A 20817-nucleotide genomic window follows, 5' to 3' on the forward strand; every position below is an offset into this window, starting at 1 on the left:
AGCGAGTCCTCGTTTCTTGATGCGAGGTGCATGTTGGAACCGAGACGTGTTGGTTGAAACACAGCAGTTGCTGTAATCTGTGCATGCTTAGTGTTGATCTGTCATTGACCCCATTCAGACCCAGTATTAACATCTGTCCTGAGTGATCTGATAACATCCAGATCGCACTAAGTACATGTCTGAACGCTCCCAGTCCATCGTGAATTTGTCCTCAGATCTGATCCCAAAAAAAACGCATGTGGAGGTGGTTTGATGACGCATGTGACCACATCCTCCACCAAGGCCCCCGTTACTCCTGGCATTAAAATGTGTTTTCTGTGATCGGATTGCAATCGGATAGCACCTGACCTCTTGTAAGTACAGGTGTAAATACACCCAAGACATATTGATTGTTATCCGATCTGCCAAACCTCTTTGGGAGGTGGTTGGAAATGCAATGAGTCTCCCATGCATCTCTGCTCCACCCACAACAACTACGTGACTGGAAATACGTTGGTGGCTCCGAACACAGCTAGCGTGAAAGTGGTGACAAAACTGCGTAGTCTCCTCGGCTGTTGGTGGTTTTCCGCTTGTCAAAGACGACTTCTTCCCCTGAGGAGGGGGTGACCATGATCGGATAACAATCAGATCTTGATTCAGACACAGAAGAGGCATGTTAATATCACGTGTAAATGCATGTGGTGAAGCGCAATCACAGAAAACACATTCTAATGCAGATGTAAAGGGTGCCCTTTTCTGATCACGCTGTCTGACAGATTTATTTGCAGCCAGTGCCACAATACTAACGCTGATCATCATGTGATTTGTTTTTTTGTAACCGCCAACATTTTAATTCATGTTAAACCAGCGTGAGTAGAGCTTTGACTCACGTGAGCAGAGGTTTGATTCACATGAGCTCATCCTGACTCTTTTCCCTGTCTCTCTCCCTGTCATTTGCATGCACACACACAAATACAGTGACACCAGACACATCTGCACAGTAAAAACCCGATTTAGTTTCCTTGTACTGAGATGATGTCAGTGTGTATTTGAATAAAGAGCAGATAAGCCACATCTGTCGTCATGTGGTCACGGGAGAAGCAGCCAGGACGCATTTCAATTGCAGGTGTGAACAATCATACTTAGTGCTATTCACAAGCGACTGGATTGCTGAGGATGGAGGTTTAAACCAGGTGTGAATGGGGCCATTGTCATTGAGTTTGGCATTTTTGCACCCCAGAGTTTTTTGTAAATAAAGGGGTTTAATGTGATTGTGATTTTTTTGAGAATAATTATGAAAATAATATTTTTTGAAACATTACCAATTGTGCAGGAATAAACACTTAAGTCCTTAGATCCTCCTACACCCCAGGTATTTGATAGGAGTATGTACATGGTCTTTGTATGATATAGTTGAATATAAAGGTTAAACTAAATTCATAATAAGTAATGTGGGAACATTTTTCTTTGTTAAAATTGTTTCGACATCGAAAGAAAAGGTTGCTGTTGCTATTCAAAATTGTTTTTATTGACAAAAATTGTGAGGCTGGAGGTGTTTCAGTAGTTGTGATCTGACCATTAAAGATATCATCAAGTGCAGATACAAATCTGGCTGTCCCTGTCTTTCAGCTTGCACCACTAACCACCACTTACTCTGTCTGTCAAGGCTCGCAGTGCTCATACTAACTTGCAAAAGCCTCCTCTCTCATCTAAACAACAACAACAACAACACATCACTGTGTGGAATATTTATTTGCACGGCTGCATGTTGAGAGGTAACACTTTTGCCTTGAAATGTCACCCTTTTTCATTTTAGACGAGGGCCTGTCATCATCGGTTTGTTGTTTGCATTTGAAAAACAACCACTGCTGTTTGTTCACTTGTTACAGCAACAACATAATGTCATCTTTTCATGTCATTATCACCACCTGTGGGCTTTAATGGACTGTGATGATGTGTTAACTTCAGGAGAGATGATCGCCGCACAATGATGCCACCCACCCCATTCTTATAGCCTCATGATCATCTGCATAAATTATTGGCTCACTTTCCAGTTGTTCCCTGTGGCTGAATAGTGTGGAGGTGTTTTGAACACAAAGATTGGTCTTAATATGTCACACGATCGACGGGTGATCATGTCTCTGCCGTCTGCTGCAGAGGGACGAGACGAGGACCTGAACAAGAGGCGTCAGTCAGTGTTTAAGTTAGCTCAGAGTGAAGGCCTTTGCATATCAACAGGGACATGAATAAAGAAGAAATTGTGAATAATTCAGGGTTAAACTATTCATTCTATTAAAACCACACTGGAAAAACAGGTGGAGTCAGCATCAAGCAATCATAAGCCGGTCCCTTAAGCCGTGTTTCCACTGAATGGAACTAATTGGTTTGGTACAGTACGTATGTTTTTTGCATTTCCATTAGCAATAGTGCCAAAATAACTAGCCCCAACCAAGCCATTGTTGGGTACTCTTCTCTTGGGGTACCAGAGTAAAATGGTACTGTATGGTCAGGGTTGCTCCACCAATGACAGTCAGCGACAGAAAAACGTTATAAGCATTATAGCATATAATACAGCATTATACTGTATTACCAAAAGGTAGACGTAGTCTTCTGGTCGCGAAAACAAACTTAAAAATGGATTGTTATAAATCAAGTGAGAAGCAGAAGTTCATTTTCCCATAGACTTCCAATCAAACAGTTATTTTTGCAATTCAATTCTGGTGGCTAACTGCTACTTCTGTCCTACATCCGAAGCTTCACTTTTCAAACCGGAGGACATTCATTTTTCATATACAGCCTATGGCTGGTCCTCAGTCATTTTACTGAATAAAAGGAAAGGGAAATAAATACCTGGGCCAACAGTGAAGAAGGGAGAGGAGCTTAAGCTTCAACACTTCACTGCTGCAGGCCACATATTTGCACATCATCAGCATTATGCATCATGATTGGTGAGATGGGCATCCATTGTAAGTGAGACCTGACCTTGGGTCTGAAAAAACAAAAGTTGCAATATCACTCAGTGAAAAATAATTTTGGTTAAGCAAAGGCCTTGAGACTTAAAACTTCATCAATGAGTGGCACAACACTATATAAAACATAAAATGTTAAAGAGATATCCCTGCCACTATTTGTACGTCAACATCAGACATCATTATTCACAAAGAAAGATTAGCCTGCCCATAGATTAAATTAAATTAAATTAGGTTAAATTAACAATAATCCATTAACTTTGTTTTAATGATTATTGAGAAGACTCAGTGTTGTTCAGATCATCATCAGCACTGACATTTTCAGTCAAGTAGCTTAGATGAGCTGCGGACGTCACGTGACTCAGTTTGCTCCAGAAAACTTAGGCAGCCACGCTGATTTCAATTATTTTCGAGATTCACTGCGCACTTAAAATCCACGGAGATTGAGAAATATATCACAGAACCTGATGGACTGACCCCGGGTGTTCTGCACGGGTGTGGAAACAGTCGGAGCAGACGTTATTCCAGACTTTCGTGATAAACTTTCCCTCATTCTACTCCAGAGCACACTTGCACATTGCAACTAAATCATATGAACTAAACAAGATATTTTATTTGATTAGTGGTCCACCCAGATTTAGTGGCATCCAGATTTGCAGCGTCCTGGTCAGCAGTTAAGGGGTAACTTATAGAGATTTAACTTATAACGAATGTGCCCGTAACTTTGTCAAATTGAATAACGGTTTTATAAATGTCATGGTGTATCTCAAAATACAGCAGGTCTTAAAAGTTTAGTCCAATGTGCTTTCACATCAGTAACATGCACGTCTGCCGACCTGGGAAGATGTGACTCTCGATGCCAACTTAATGTCATAATTCAGTACCTGATGGGAAGTGATCACTCTACAAGTGAAGCCATCACTCCATCTTCTACGCTCCCATTAGCCTGTTCCTGACTCAGCTATCCACCATGTAGGCAGATAGTTTTGTTGCACCGTGACATCAGGTAGCGGAGCTCTGCAGACTACTGTGTGCCATTTCATCAAGTCGTCCTTGTCGTCCTGAGTAACAGAAAGCAGAGGTGTGATCACATCGTAGCTGTGTGACAAACTGTTCTCCCAAGTCATCCATTTCACAAAGGTCTGCGAGTGAAGACACCTTTAGTTAAAAACACTCAACTCACACAGATGCTGCTTCAGTGAAAGGAGTCCTGCCCATAAATTATGCAAGATATCATGGGGCGGAGCAGGGTGGATGTACAGTGAACTGCACTGCATTAGATCTCAACACATGCTCATGATTTACAAAACACGCCAGTGCTGTGTGCTTCAAGTGTATGGAGAACTAAAGGAGTGTTTTTACAATATGTGTATGTGTGTGTGGGTGTGCGTGTGCATGCAGGGGAGAGGAGTGTCCAGTCCCAGGCAGCACCACAGCTGTTCCCCAATGGTAAATATGTGTTCCTCTGACTCCTCTCTCTTGGGGTCTGTGGGTGTGGGGAGTATTAGAGGAAGCTAACGTAGCTGACACTGATCAGGCCCCTCCCCTCCCCACAGGGGCATCATCCTTCTGACCTTCAACCTCTGACACCCCACTGTCCTCCTCCACCTCTACCTCCTCTTCCTCCTGTGAATGCCCTCTCAATAACTGCTGCTGCCTGTGTCAAAACCGCACCTTTTCCAAACACAGCTGCAAATAGCCGCATCATGGACATTATACAAACTGACACAGATTTACTGTACTCTATATGATATTATATACGATTTTTAGGATCGCGATGGGATTAGATGCGTTTGCTCAAATGCTCTTTTGTCCGTACCACATTTATCTGAGAGCTGGAGTTGCTTTACAGGTTAGGATTTGAATTAAACAAGTTTATGTTTACATTTAACCTTTTAAACACAATCATTTATTAGAAATTAATCCAGTGGCTCTCGGGCTCTTTCGAATGAAGAAGGCTATAGTTTGGGCCCCAGATGCCTGATTGGCTTTCTCTTCTGCTGGGACTTTTCCCCTCTCAACGTCTCAGATGGTTTCATTTAAAAAACTTAAGCTCGAGGCACAAAGAAGAAAAGTGATTCAATATTTCACTGAGAAGCAACAATCAGAGAAAGGTCTAAAGAATAAGTATACTGTAGATTTGTGGTTTTTGACCATACCCCATTAATTATCTCGCAATTCCTCAGATATTTCTTGTGACCTTTCAGAGCAGTTTCTCTGTCACACTGTATATAATAATGCATCTGTCACTGGGGCTGTTTTTATGCATAACATGTACTTTTTGTACACTTGGCTAATAATATTTGTAAGTTGTTTTCGATTTTTCAATGCAGAAATGTAAAATTCATCAACTTGAGCAAATCATTTCACCGCCATTGTAGTTCAAATAATGAAGTGAGCAAATTGAAGTGATAATAAATTCAATTAGCCTTGGTTAAATGCTCAAAACACCATGGATTTAGTGAATTGACTGAAAATAAGCTGCATTGTTTCAAGCACTCAGCCGCAGTGTTTCTAAACCCCATCATTATGGTCTATTAGCTGCGATGTCCACGATTCAGCAGCACTTCATACAAAGGATAAAACACGGGGTTCACTTTTAACTTTTTCTTTCATACACATGCAATCATCATCTGGCCCGAAATGCTGAAAATAATCATTGATGGGAAATGAATCAATATCACTGCAGTCAAGTTTGTTTTTCTGTTTTGTTGCCAAGGGTAATTTGATTCACTACATTTGCAGTGGACAATGGAGCACATGTGGGGGGAAAGGGTATCAAAACTTTGCATTTTGATAATATCACTAATGCAAATAAGCCCAATTTTCAGGATGAACGGCGGAAAAACAAACACAGAAATCTGAGGGTAAATCGAGCCTCAATACATCAAAGAGATTTGTGACTTAATTATAGCATGTAAGAAACTAAGGGAGGAGGTTTGAGCTCTCTGAGGAGTAAACCATTCAAGGTAAAAAGCAGAAACAATCGTGTTTTAAGAGAATAGTTGGAACTTCAGTACGTACGTACATGAACGCTGAGTTCCTCATATGCTGCAATATAATAATCTGACCTATTTTAGTATTTTGTTGTCCTACTTTTTTTTTTTTTTGCTGCTTCTCAGAAATAGAAACGTTAAGAGCAGGAGGGTGATTTTTGCATCCTGCTTTATCAAGTTTGTGTCTTGGATGAGTTCCTTTGTTACCGAACCAGAGATAATTCATATTAAAATTGTGAACGTAAGCTTTAACAGACTGTTCTTCATGGTTTTCTTTTTGTGTGTTACTGAGAGAGCATTCACCCCCAGGCTTTAGAAAGGCTTTTGTCTGATAACCATATTAGAAACTTCACTCAGCTGCATGTTTGCTGTTTGGTCAAGGAAACGCTGTATTTTCACGAAAGCAATCTATTCCCAGTGACAAACTCTTGGGGAAATGTTTTCCTGTGCCCTTTTTTCTTGGGAGAATTCTGTTATCGGTTCATGTACTTTGTTCGTGGTCATCAGAAATCGCTGATGACAAGTTGCCCCAAGGTTGCTTGTCATCAGTTCTGAAGTAAGCCAAGACGTCGCACTGCCATAAATCCTGTGGCTTCTGTTAAAAGATGATGTACACTGTCTGAGCCTGCCTGTATGAAACATATACTGCAGAGGCTCAGCTTAAGACCAAACACTCGACACATTGCACTGGAGAATATTTACAAAAGTCTGCCCACTGTTACTGTAATTGCAGATCCCAACCTGGTGCACTGTGGATGTGGCTGGTGTGCATCCAAAACACACAAACCCACACACATACCAGAGCGTGTGTCTCTCCACTGTCTTCACAAAACCATAATGTCAGAAATATTTCTTTGCTCTCTTAATACATGATCATTACAGTTTGGTGAGATGGCTGTCTGGGTAAGCGTTTTGGAGGCATGTCCTGACACTGTCTTATTGTCTCGTCTGCCAACTGTCTCTGCTCACACTTTGCAATTATGTGAACCCACAGTGCCATACTCTCCAGTCTGGGTTGGGACTGAGGCATTAACTGGAAGTTCCTCCTCCCTCTGCCCTCTGCCCACTGCTCTTCTGGAAGCAGATTGTTGCATCATGAGTGTACCAAGTCTCACAAGGATGCGATTTGGTTATTAGTTATTTTGCACATTCTCCTTTCAAACACATCAAAGGAAGAAATGCAAAATCATCTAAATTGATATATGTACCGATATATATACACATATATGTACATATATGTGTATATATGTACATATATACACATATTTATACACATATGTGTATATATATATATATATATATATAAATATTAATTTAGATGATTTTGCATATGATGCTCTAAACAGTGTTTTTTTTTTCAATGTGTTCACTTCGAAAAATACCTAATAACCAAATCGCATCCTTGTGAGACTTGGTACACTCAGGATGCCACATGGCAGATGGATACGCCACTCAATCATTCCATGCGGTCTGAATTAGGGCTGAACAATTAATTCACATTTCATCAAAATCGTAATACCGGAGATGCAATATTTCTTAACGCCAAAATGTGTTTTAAATTACTTTCCTGACATGTACACATCATGTTCTACAGTGTGAAGAAAACATCTTTGTTTCTCACAGATCTGCACAAATATCTCACTGTAATCATTTTAAATATGTTATATTCAAATGAAAATTTGTAATAAATTAAATTGCCATTCCCTCTCATATCGCAATTTCAGTTGAAACAATCACAATTAGATATTTATATAAAATTGTTCAGTCCTAGTCTGAATAATATCATTGGTGGTGTTTATTGAATGCTACAGATGCAGTTTTTTGACATAACTTTGTTTGTTGACGGTTATGTGGGACATCAAGAATGCTATCAATTTAGATTAAATATTTTTCAGAAGCATGTAGCAAAACCTAGCTTTAGGGATGTGGGATAAAACGATAACGTTATATATCGTGGTAGAACGTTTCCTCGATATAAAAACAAGATATTCACTTCATCCACGTTTTGACAGACAACTCAAACCAATGAGTTGAAACAATGAAAGAAACCAATCACGTGGCTGGAATCGCTGCAGCTGCGTCAAGTTAGGTTGACACACACAGTGTCAGACCAGCAGGGGGAGACACATGTGGTTATGTTTTCATGACCGCAGCCAAGCGCGCCAACATGCAAGTGAAGTGAGAGCGAGTCAAAATAGAAAATGATGACAGAAAATGAAATGAGAAGAAGACACCTGAAGCAGCGCCGTCCCCTGGAGAACACACAATCTGAGACCTAAGTACGTGCTCCCTTTAAAGCTCAACAGCAGACCATAGTGTCTTCTCTAGCAATATCACACACAGTCGCCAAAGACAGGGTGCAATTAAGCAAGGGGCGAAAATAACGGGGTTTAAGCGGCTGATAAAATGACTTGACCCTCATTAACTCGCCAATTCCCTGCCCATGAATATTTCTCTCAGACCCTTCTTCCCCTGCTATAAACAGACTGCAGAGGGAGAATTGAAGAGGAGCCGCGAAGTGTGTCATACTGTGTTTCCACGTCAGATTGGTCAAGTCACCAATTTAACCTATTCTGAGCTCTACAAGGGCACACAGTTGGTATAGTGTTTAGCACTCTTGCCTTTATAGCAAGAAGATCCGGGTTCAAGCCCCGCTTGGAACAAGGGCCTTTCTGCACATATATACAATAGTTAAACCAAAATAACCATTTCTTATCTTTACATTTCATTTAACTTCAGAGTAAAGGGGAAACTTTAAGCTTAACAGAAATATTGATGTGATTTATGTCTTATGTCGTGATATATACAGTATATATATATATATATATATATATATATATATATATACAGTGTATATATATGTGTATATATGTATGTGTATATATGTGTATATATATATATATATATATATATACATAGAGAGAGAGAGATGTATAGATAGTAGTAGTAGCAGTATGTCATGATCAGATTCTTTTTCCATATTGTCCAGCCTTACCTGCCTACAGTGAGAGATTTATTTTTGTCTTACTATATTGATGTTCAGCCACCTTGTTGTCTAGGAAACCACTCTAAAACATAACTTTACATTACATCAGTGTAAGCACTTGTTCTGCTTTGATACATAGTCCTAGTGCTTCAACTCAATTTCAGTTGAGTTTTGTTTTTTACTTGTTTTTTTTTTGGGGGTCCAACAGAAAGAGCTTTTAAAAGTTTCATTATGGCTGTAGCAGGCATTGCAGTTTTAAATTTAAGTGGAGAGAATTAGGTGTTTCCCCAAAGGGATCCTGGCTCTCAATAAAAAATAAAAGTGCAGCTGTATTCCCTCTTTAGTGCCTCGTGTGAGAGTGGCAATCTAGTTTGCCTAACCCAGCTGCACTGGCTCCTGTTTAGAAAAGCTGCCATCCAGCATCCAGCCCATTAGAGAGACGTGATGAGCTGTGTGAATAACCAGTTACCATACAGAAACTTTACGTTACAATGTTGTTTTTTTCTGTCCTCTCTATAAAGTTGGCAGCACCATTATAAGGCAGATGCCAGTCGCTTCTATGTGAGAACAAATTTCTTCTGTACAGTTGCTTAAAATGAAAGTCTCAGTGAAATTTGTCACTGTCAAGAGAAGAGACCGCGGCTCTCCTATCTTGACTGAGTGCCTTGCTTTTTTCTACATCAGTCTAGCCAACACAGAGGCACAGGTACCTGAAATTGCATTTTTATCCCCAAAATGCCTGGAAGGTTTTGTCACAAAAAGGAGAAAAAAAAGTGGTTTTGTCCTTATTTATGTGGAAGTCAAACAAGTGGTCTCATGTTGAAGGGGAGTCTGATATGTCTGCAGGACTAAGACATTTGGAGGTTATAATTCACCTTGACCAAAAAGAGGCAAACATGCACACACACTTAAAATATTTATATTGTGTTGTGTGATAACATTTCCTCGAGATACTTTCCTTTTAATTATTCACAAACATCTCTTCTATTCCCTCACTGTTAATCTCACCCTGCTACTGCTTTTATGTCTCTGTTTGTTTCCTCTCCACCACTAAACACTTATAAGCCTGCTGTGCTTCTTATTGTGTCTCCTGTGTGACACAAAAAAGGGAATGCTGTATAAAACACTGTGTCTTCATTTTTTTTTTTTACTACTATACCAGTCTGCATGTACTGTATGCGGTTCCATTGGGGAGAAATAAGTAGGTCAAGAAGATGGCACCAACTGCATATTTTTCCGGGGGTTTGTCTCACAGTGAGTGCTTGTTTCCCTGCAGAGACCTGTGCAGTGAACAATGGCGGCTGTGATAGCACGTGTCACGACTCAGTGACAGGAGTCCGCTGCAGCTGTCCTGTAGGCTTCACTCTTCAGCCAGATCGCAAGACCTGCAAAGGTAAAGCCACCGGGCACCATTCAACCTGCACATGTCCACCTGTCACCAGCTTTATCAGCCACTTCGCAGAGAACCTCTTTCTTCAGCCAAGTCTAACAGAATTTTTTTGGTGCTGTTGCATCCACCCCCCCCACCTCCAGTTGGATGTTCTCTGTATAGACTACTATCATTATTTTACACACACATGGTTTTACAAGTGGTATCTGTACCAAAGTGGTGGTTGCTGGTCTTTGAAAACAAGGGAATCTCATTTCAGGCTCCGTTATTTATACATAGATTTTTACATAAATTCTGCAAGTGAACAACTAGACCGAGAAAACGCAATAATTATGTAAAACTGAAGCGCTATAACAGTGTGTTTATTTACATATCAGCAAGCAAATAACACACAACAAGCAGCTATTTGTCTACAGACTTCTGTCGCAAAAACCACACAGGACTGAGGCAGAAAAGACTCCACTGTCGTGTATGTTTCTCTAACACTGTCAATCAAAAACTGGTTCCGCCTTTCAGACAGTTCCTCCAGTCATCATGCAGAAGCCCAGCGTCCATGCCCGCCCACTGCTCCATTGACTCCGAGTGAAGCCGAGCTTCTGTGGAAGTGACGTTTTTGCCGCATTTGTCCGATCACCGTCGAGCTCACTATAGAGAACAGTTGAAGCTGAGCTTCAAGTGGTTTTAATGTGTGGTTTCCAAACGACCTAGTGACACGCTCTAATTGTGTATTAGCGCACGTTTGGTCTTGAAATGTAAATATAACACAGTACATATTTGACAACATTTCACAGGAAGCTTCCCTTGCTGTCTTAGAGCAATCACCACTGCCGTACCAGAATCAATCTCAGACTTATACTCTGCTTTTCAGTTGCCGGTTTGCAGTAATTTTTTTTGTCACCCCATGTTTTCCTTGGTAGTTTCTCCTCCTCCATTACATTTGCCTTTCTTTCAACTCAGCCGTCATGACCCAGCAACTTTTTAAAAAAATATTTTGTCTAATAAGATCAATTCCAAAGCGTTCTTGGGAAGTGTATAAGCACACTAAGAAAACAGATAACACTGGCAGCTTTGCAGAGATTGAGGATGATCTTCAATATCTGTGTGCTTTCTTGGGCTCATTATGTTACACTCACCGCTTATGAGTTTGGTGTGAGAGGAAAGAAGAGGAGGAAAAACAAATCCAGGCCGCACTGGCACAGGACGACAGAGGCTTGCTGCAGGCCAAACACTTCTGAAGAACAGAGACAAAGATGGAAGGGATTATTTTACTCCATTTTAGTTGCATTTATTTTAACCAGATGACGAAGGCTCCCGAAAGAGATGCATGCCTAATCTGTGATGATAATTCGGGCTAAATCACTTCTGCTTAGGCACATGCGAATGCATAGATGCATACATGACATATGGGGCACTGGCTAGAGGAATAATGAGTAGAGTCATTGGGCTGATGCTTTAGAAGACTTTACTGCATGAGAGCTGCAGCCTATTACACCCAGACACAGACAGATTTGAGCCATTCTGAGGAAAATCCATTTCTACTTTTGCCAAGACTGTAATTCCAGCACAGACATGACACATTACCAGCATAACTATGTTTGTTTTTACTCTCACCAACTACACTGTTTACATTTAACAACGTTTATTGAAGCTGCCGTCATCAGTAGTTTTGGAACAATCACTACATGTTGCTGTCTTTATTGCTCTGACGCTGGTGTTGTTTTCAGCTGCAACAGGCAGCTGTTTTCAGCACAAACATAACAGAAAAAAAGTTTTAATGAACTGACTCTCTGCTACTTACCCTGCACCAAAGTTTAGCTGGTGAACAAAGCAGAGCATTTAGCAGCTAATGACACCCAAACCAAAAGTATCCAAAACAAATGCTCATGTTGCTCGTCATCTAGGATATTAACAAAATGATTTGTAGCTACAGTATGCTGCTCTTTAATTACAATTTTGGCAACCTGATCCCACTCTCTCAAATCAATAAACTTCTTTCTTAGATGTTTTTATTTGTGATGTGTGGTTTGATGTGTCCATTTCTCCTGACGTTTTTCCGTTCACAGACATCGACGAGTGTCGCTTGAACAATGGCGGGTGCGATCATGTGTGTCGGAACACTGTGGGCAGCTTCGAGTGCAGCTGCAAGAAAGGTTACAAGCTTTTGACCAATGAGAGGACTTGTCAAGGTAGGTAACTCGTTTTCATTTCCACTCTACACCCCAGACCACTTTCCATCGTGTCCATAGCAGTTCCAGGTGTATTATTTTGCTGGCACACTTGTACGTGTGCAGCAGTAGCAGGATACCAGAAAGTAGTTTTAGTTTGGCCGAGTTCACACTGGATGCATGCTGTGACACGTCTGCATCACGGAACACATGATAACTGATTAAAGCTGCCCACATGAGCCACGTCGGCTCTTTTTGGCAAAAGAAATCTTGCCAATTTTTGCAATGCCCTATATGCATTTCACCAAAGAAAGAAGAAGAAATAGAAGGAAATTACTTTTCACCAGAGTTTCAACATCTGTCACAAATACAGCCGTTTGATTGTAAAAGTGCCATAATTCTACTCTTTTGGTTTTTTGTTTTTTTTTTCACTTTTTACTGTGAAATATTTTCAGGACTGATAGATGCTTGGCTTCATACTGAAGAGCCCTGGCATTAGTTGAGTACAGAGAGGTTTTGTGTAGTGTTTAAAAGTATATTTTAGTGATTTCCAAAAGCAAATCCTCTGTAAAACAGAGCAGAATGTCTGCAGCTGACACACTCCCTGTGTGAACAACGGAGGTGCTCAATATGCAGCAGATCAGCGCCACAGGCGTCACTCACTTTTTGCACAAACATCCAGTGTGGACCCAGCCTTAGAGCTGGTGTTTTGTGGTGTGAAAAACACAATAGATAACTGTATGAAACCTATTATCCTCATTGGTTTTTGGACACAGAATTGTGCAGTTGTCCAAGAGAATAACACAGTCTTATGGGGACCGACGTTACATTGTTGTAATGTCTATTTCAGCTATATTCGTAGTCAGAATCTTAAACTGCTACAGGCTCAGTAAGTTCAAGAGAAATGTTGAACTAAGCATTGGTTAGAATGACTTGGAAATAATTAAAAATCCTCTTTCATCACGGTGTGTTTACTATAGCAACAGAAAAAGGTACAGTGTTGCTTTAAATAAACCACCCCCCATAAAAATGAGGAATTCAAAAAGTGTCTTTAGTGGCTCAAAAATAACCCTGGCAGTGTTGTTGTCACGGTTCTTACAAAATTCATGTGTCTGTACTTAAATACAATAAATGTCTTTTACTTAAGTAATATTATAAAAAAGTGACTTCAACATCTATCAAAGTCATTTTCTGGTAAGATATTTTGTACTTTTACAAGTATCCCTTTAAGGTACTTTATACAAGACTGCCTCGTGGACTGTAGAGAAACCGGAGCAGGGATCTCTGGCTTGTTTTTCTGTTATATTTGGTGGCAGCCGTCACTCAGCGAGAGCAGGGAGGACTAGCAGCAGAACAAATAAAGAGTTTGCCGTGGCCGAACACAGGTGTGGGGAATTAAAGCGAAAGCTCAAAAACTTCTGGTTCTTGAAAGAGTCAGGCCACTACAGAGACATCTGGTGAAAGAGGACCGGCACACTAGAACTACAGAGCTGAGCTCAGTCTCCCTCTGCATGGAAAAACAGATGACATGCTATTTTTTAAATTCTCTTTTCTGTATTGATGTGGTCAATCAATATCCAGCCTGTTACACATCAGTGTCGTGCAACGGGCTCTGAGTCGCTGCACTGAATCACACCAGTCTGCACACAATACACAAGCGTCATGATGTGGTCAGTGAAAATGTTCACTATGTCACTGTGCCTTGCAGCCACTTTGTATCTATTTTTGGTGGGATGCCTTTCTCTCATTATTTGGAGCCAAACAATTCAAAGTTTATTTTGCCAAAATGACAGATAACTGAGTAACTGCAGTCTGTGCATGTTGGAATGTAAATCACAGCTTGTTTTTTGTGGCACTGTGCCTTAACCAACTGAGCCGTGCACTGAGTGGCTGCACAGGGGCAACTTTGGAACAGTCCGTACATTTACAAGACATTAGACAAAAACTAATTATTGTGTTATTTTATAAGTTAAGCAGTGTTGTAATGTAATGTAATACAAAATTCACATATCCGTACTTTACTTTCTTAGCAGCTTTTACTTTAACTCCACTACATTTCCTCTAACTATCTTTGTTACTCGTTACTACCAAATATAATCACAATAAGAGTTGTAATGGTTTGTATTTCTATAGAGCTTTTCTAGTCTTGATGGCAACAAGTTAAGTGTCTTGCTCAAGGGACACGTGTTGAATAGCAGAGTTGGAAATTGAACCCACAACCTTCCAGTTGACAGACAGCTCCTACTATTCTACTTTTGATACTTAAGTACAGTAAATGCCATATACTTTATGACTTTTACTGAAGTAATATTATAAAAAATTAATTTTCTGGTAAGATAATTGTACTTTTACTCAAGTATCCCTTTAAGGTACAGGGGGACAAGGGCAGTACTCCAATGGAATGGTGTAGAAGTACAACTGTATCTCAACTTAGTGTGCATGGAAACAAACTCTGTGTTGCTATCCTTGTTTGGTGGTTGTGTGTTTTGTTTGGAGTGAAGTGATGTGATAAAGCTCACCTGATTCTCCCCTCTGCAGTTTGCTTTACTTCTATCAAGAAACGGTGGAAAGCAAGGATTTTGGTTATGAAAGCAGATCAGACAGGGATGTGGTGTTCACATGCAGCATCTAAAAACACTAGAAAAATGCACAAAAGAAGCCAAAGGTGCTTTTAACCAAAGGGCTTATTAATGTCCATGTTAAAAGAGTGGCTCTCACAGAATTTCCTCCATAAACATATTGATGCTGTTTATATAACTCGTTTTATACAACATTGGCTGCCAGTTCATTTTAGATTTGATTTTTTAAGATTTTATAATGTTCCACCTTATTAAACAGACATTTTTCACTTTCCCTCTGGTAATTTTTCTAATGTTATTGATTCTTATTTTATTGGTTTTTCTTACTGTTTTATTGTGTATTTTATTCCTGCTGATTTGAGTTATTATTTTTTATCCTTTCTTTCTTACGTGAAGCACTTTGAGTTCCTTGCAGATATTTTAAAATGCTATAAATACACATAGCACTTTGACAATTGACAGTTTGATTGATTGAACCTGGCAGCTGCTGAGATGACTGAAGTTGCTGCAGCTTTACTGAATTAACACATTAAACTAAGAAAAAATCAAAATAAAGGCATTGGATTACCAGTGCCACTTTTCCCTCCCAGCTTTACTGTTCAAAAACTTGTACGTATGCATCATGTCTATCACCCTCTATTTGGGAGCTTCTAAAATTTCTAAATTTCTAAATTTCTAAATTAATGAATCTAAATATGCATCTTACTTTGAAGGATAAATCTAGAACAGGCAGATTAACAAAACCAACCGCAGTAATCCCATAACCATCCTGACTGTGCTGTTTTGCTAATAGACACTGGTACATCGGTGATATGTCATGACACTGAAATAGCCCACTGCTGTCTCCACACGGTGCTGTGATGTGTAAACTGCACTCTGGGTTTATCTCGGTTTAAACAGTCATGGTGTTTCCCTGCTGTCAGTGGACCATGGCCCAGAAGTCAGGATGGGACACGTCTGCCGAGCCCCTGTCGGCATTCCTCCACCCTCAACACCCTTCAAAGTCTCCTTCTCATCTCCTTGTCACTCCTAATCCACATGAGGGCACTTAGGGAGATGTTCATCAGACGTCATGTTTTCTCCAGAGGGAACATCTATGATAAAGGCGTTATCTGCTCTGTATAAACAGCAGTGACCTTTACTGAATTTCAGCCAATCCCATTACGCCTCCCTATAATTTTATTGTGAGCGTGGGTGGAGATTAAAGTGATGACCTAAGAGAGAACAAAGAGAAGAGATAATTGATGGAAACTTCATCTTGCAGTCTTTCAGTCTTCGGCAGCGTAAGGCGACAATGTGACTGTTCTAAAACTTAATCTCTCCTTTGCTCCCCTGCATGTACGTCGCCTCATGAAGCGTTTCACTGCATTCTTCACCTGAGCCGCTCGGTAAATAAGGGTTGTAGCCCCTCAAATGTCTTCACACACCTATTCTGCACAACAGAGCAGAAAACGATATAATGATAAGTTTCAGATCGACTTCTGGCGTCACTTAGTGCAACATTTTTGAGGGTAATCTCAGTCACCACGCCTAATTGCCAGAGGGTTTCAGACTCTGAGCATGCTTTATATACTTAATATGCCCAAAACAATCACTTTTGCAATGCCTCTTATAGCTTGTGCCAACTCATGCTGTTCTCATCTACTACTGCTGTTATGAATCTCCTGAGGCCAACAGGGGAAACAAATAGTGAAGTTGTGCTTTTATTTTTGTTTCTGGTCTCTTTGATCTATATTGAACCTGTGGTGCACCAAGTTGGGAATTTTTTGAAAAGATTGTTTCATGTGTTAGATGTTCAACCTAAACTATGATTTATTTTTTGTAAGAGGGAATCAGTTTATGGATATGAGGTATAAACATTCTTTTTTTTTTTTGAGCTTTTAAACATCAACTCATGGACCTCCTCCAGATCTTTTGTGCTCTTTCGTAATCTGATCACTTAATAAGCTTTTAATCTTTGCACTTTTTTTCGTCTTTTTTTGTTGCTCTGCCAAGTGTTCACCTCAATGACTGTCTTTACCGGCCTGTGCCGAGTTCAGCTGTGGTGCCTCTGAGGGATTAGGCGTGATGTGAATATGTGAAACCTTGGTTTGTGATCAGAAAAGTATGGAAGATTGGTGCAGACTTTAATCAGATTCAGGTAGCCTTCCTTCTTTTTTTTCTTTTGTTTTTCAAAGTAAACCATTATTTAACCGAACTCCTGTAATTGCTGTGAAATGCCTGTGTCATTGGTTTGATGGTGGCTGGCGCTGCCTCCTCACCCAGAGGAGGTTCAACTGTGTTGGATGAAAGGATGAAATACATGATATTTGTGGGAAAACCCTGAGAACCCTTTTTGTCTTTTTTTTTCTTTTTAAATTAGCCAATTAAACATCTAGCAAAGTTGTAGCACATCTGACTTTCTCCCACTATGTGCTGCATGGGCTTGAAACAAATGTTTGCTGACATTAAAGGAAACTTTGATCATACTAAAACCAAATGTCATCCATCTCCTTCATATATCAATCTGTTTGGATTTTAAGCCAGACATTTGAATAATTTATTCGGATCATAGATTGTAAAAAAGTCTTCTGGTTTCATTCAGAAGCCTACTAGGAAATTAAAATATATTTTGAATAGCCACCAGGGGGTGACTCCACTGGTTGCACAAAGAACTTTTTGCTGAATTCGCTAGTTTAAGCTCTTCTTCAATAGAACATGATGTTGATTTTGTAAATGATGATTTAGAGCAAAATAGTTGATTAAGTTTTGGATAACCGTGTGACTGACAACTGGTATCGTCATATAGGAGCTTGTTTGCGGGTGACACCTCTGAACCTATGGTTACATAACATCATCGTGAGGCTTCAAATGAGAGTTCAGATTTCTATGGGTGACGTCATGACCGGTTGCCACTTGAAATGTCAGTAGGTTTTCAAACAATTCAGGGTTAGTTATGTGATGATTAAGTGGTGAAATGGGAAAGTGATTGACAGTTTCTGTGTGTAGGGAGAAAAAAATGCATCCCTTCAGCTCCTATTATCAAGTGAAGTGGCCACTTTTCCTTTGACTCCTGCTGCGGCCGCTTGTTATTACAAACATACTTTGAGAATTTCATTTCAGAGCATCCAAGTGGGAAACTGCGTGAAGGCAGGAGGTCAAAAACTATAGCAAGCAGGAGATGTTTGTTTTTTTTCTTTTACGGTTTTTGTGATGTGACATCCTTGTGAAATGACAAACCATGAATACAATAAAAAGCCTCAGAGCAGGAAAACACCTTGTGATAGGATGGGATAATCCAGGTTGAAAATTGTATGTTATTTTTTTTGTAATTTTATGAACTGATTGAGAAGTTTCTAACAGCACATCTTTTTATCCGTACAGACATTGACGAATGCTCTTTTGATCGCGCCTGTGACCACTTCTGCATCAACTCTGCCGGCAGTTTTCAGTGTCTTTGTCATAAAGGCTACGTCCTGTATGGCCTGGCACACTGCGGAGGTGAGCAGCATGTCTTTTTTTTCCCCCTAAGCCTTTTTTCTCTGGATGTTCTTTTCAATTTCTATTTCTTCTGACAGCTTTCATAAAGTGGCATGTGGATGTGATTCTCTGAGCTCTGTCTGTCAGCCCTCTGCTTTGGCCCAGAGTAAAAACATTTGAATGAGTGCTGAATGAATTGTAAAATAGTTTGGACAAAAAGTTTGCATAGGTTTATAACTCATCATTTTTTATTCAGTGACACTAAATTACTATATTAGATTTTAGGGGTGTGAATCACAGTGTACCTCATGATACGATACTCGATACATGGTCCATGATACCAGTAATATCATGGTACAACGATTCTGTACATCACGATATCTGTCTAACTGAAGAAAACAAAACATCCGGGAAAAGTTAAAAGTGTATGATTTCTCTATTTATTTACAACGTAGAGAACAAAGTGCATAAAGTCTATGTACTGAACATGGATGTAGCATCTCTTAACGTAGATTTCTCCACCATTATCACACTGTAAACTCCCTCAGTCAGGTAACCTCTGCCCAAGAGTCCCTCCTTCATTTGAGCAGCGCGACACAACGAGGAGACATGAAGTGATGACGCCCAGGGAGTGAAACTGACAGGGACTGTTTACTTTAGAGCTCCTTCATTTGTTAATTAGAACATGGGTATTTGCCCTGGTTCCGATTATCGATTATCGTATTGCACGAGAAAGGACAACCTACATATCACCAAATCAAAAACTGGTAGAGACAGTTCAATAGTCTCAGACAGGTTTCCTATAAACTCTTTTTCTTCTTTTCTTCTTCATTATTTTCTTGTTGTTATTTTTCTTACTATTTTTTATTTTAGCTGAAGGAGCCAGAGCCACATTATCGCGAGAGGTGAAATTAGATTAGATACCCAGGACCTGTGCTCTGCATGACTAAGAGTCCTTGAGCAACTCTCTGAACCTTCATGCCCCCAAAGAATTGTGCCATCAGAGTGGGAATGATGTCTAACAGAAAAGCACTGTATCAATGGGGGAGTGTGTGACTTGTGTTATCAAGTCTTTTTAGTGGTGATTAATACTATTATTGTTATTCATATTAATGACAATTAAGCAATTATGTAAGATATTTTAATCTTGGTATTTGAAGCTCAACAGCAATCAACTATGAATAACCACAGTAAACATTCAGTGGCTCAGCTGTAAATCACAACTGTCACGGTCCTTAAAACACATCAGCACGGGACAGTCACTGCGTGCATCTGTATTCTTGAAGAAGACTAAATGTAGCTAAATATTCACTCTGATGGATTACCTATTTCAAACCATTTGTAAGTCTCTGCAAGTTGATTTTCAAACAGACTCAAATGTGCAGAAACAGGTGGCTGCCCGGAAGGCAGAAAATCAATCTAACAACCTATGCTACACTTGGCAGTAATGTAAAGTGTAGACAATTTGTGCCGTAGTTAATGGACTAAAACGTGCAAAAGCATATAACTAGGGTCCTTCCAGGCAGAGTATGACCATGTCCATCAAACAAGAGTAGGTATGCTGCACTCTGGCGTGGAACAAAGAGCAGGAATGGCCTTTGGTGTCAGGAGGAGGTGTGTGGGTGCGCGTCAGATCTGCCTGGCAGGCAGCAGAATGAGGCCCGCCAGAGCACATCAGGATGTTGTGGCGGCCGCTTTGATGGAGTGTGTATCACCAGTTAGAATCTGCTGCTGACTCCAGCGCCTCAGGGTCTCACTGTAGTTGTGGCAGAGACAGAGACAGAGTGAAAAGGAGAGGAAGAGACAGAGAGAGAGAAAGCATAGGCCCTTAAAATCTCAAAATACATAGCTTATGTACATATAGTGTATATATATGAACATGTTTCTTTATCTGTAGTTCCACAAGTCTACTGGTCAGGAGTGACTAGACTAAAGTCAAAGTAAAATATCCGTGTAAAGGATCATGAGGTTTGTACAAACCTTAGACTATCTATGTAAAAATGGACATCGACTTCTGGTTGAAAGAATAAAGCCCAACAAGTGTGATGGATTCAGCAGTTAGTCACCGGGGAACTCCGTCTGAATAGAAATCTATGGGAAAATCAGGCTACTTCTCGCTTGATTTATAACAAGGCTAAATATTTTTCCTGAGGAAATGGTCTCAATCGCTAGTTTGGTATCTTCTTCAGTAGAATGTGATGTCAGTTATGTAAATGATGGTCCCATTTAGAGGAAAATAGATGAAAAGGCATGGCACATAAGAGTGGACACCAGTCACAAGCTAGTGCACGGTC

The 20817-nt window shown here is 40.1% G+C and overlaps 1 protein-coding gene across 3 annotated transcripts in view; it reads left to right on the forward strand.

Moving 5' to 3' along the window:
• Positions 1 to 20817, forward strand: part of scube3 (signal peptide, CUB domain, EGF-like 3) — a 77816-nt gene that overhangs the window by 49030 nt on the left and 7969 nt on the right. Inside the window, exons 7-10 of one of the 3 annotated variants that reach the window (XM_044037301.1) lie at positions 4332 to 4397; positions 10207 to 10323; positions 12384 to 12506; positions 18428 to 18544. In XM_044037301.1, coding sequence (XP_043893236.1) covers positions 4332 to 4397; positions 10207 to 10323; positions 12384 to 12506; positions 18428 to 18544 — 423 coding nt within the window. The remainder of the gene's footprint in view (positions 1 to 4331; positions 4398 to 10206; positions 10324 to 12383; positions 12507 to 18427; positions 18545 to 20817) is intronic. The other 2 variants (XM_044037302.1, XM_044037303.1) reach the window with 2 other exon arrangements.

The sequence above is a fragment of the Solea senegalensis genome, linkage group LG11, assembly GCF_019176455.1.
Source record: "Solea senegalensis isolate Sse05_10M linkage group LG11, IFAPA_SoseM_1, whole genome shotgun sequence".
Classification (NCBI taxonomy): Eukaryota; Metazoa; Chordata; class Actinopteri; order Pleuronectiformes; family Soleidae; genus Solea; species Solea senegalensis.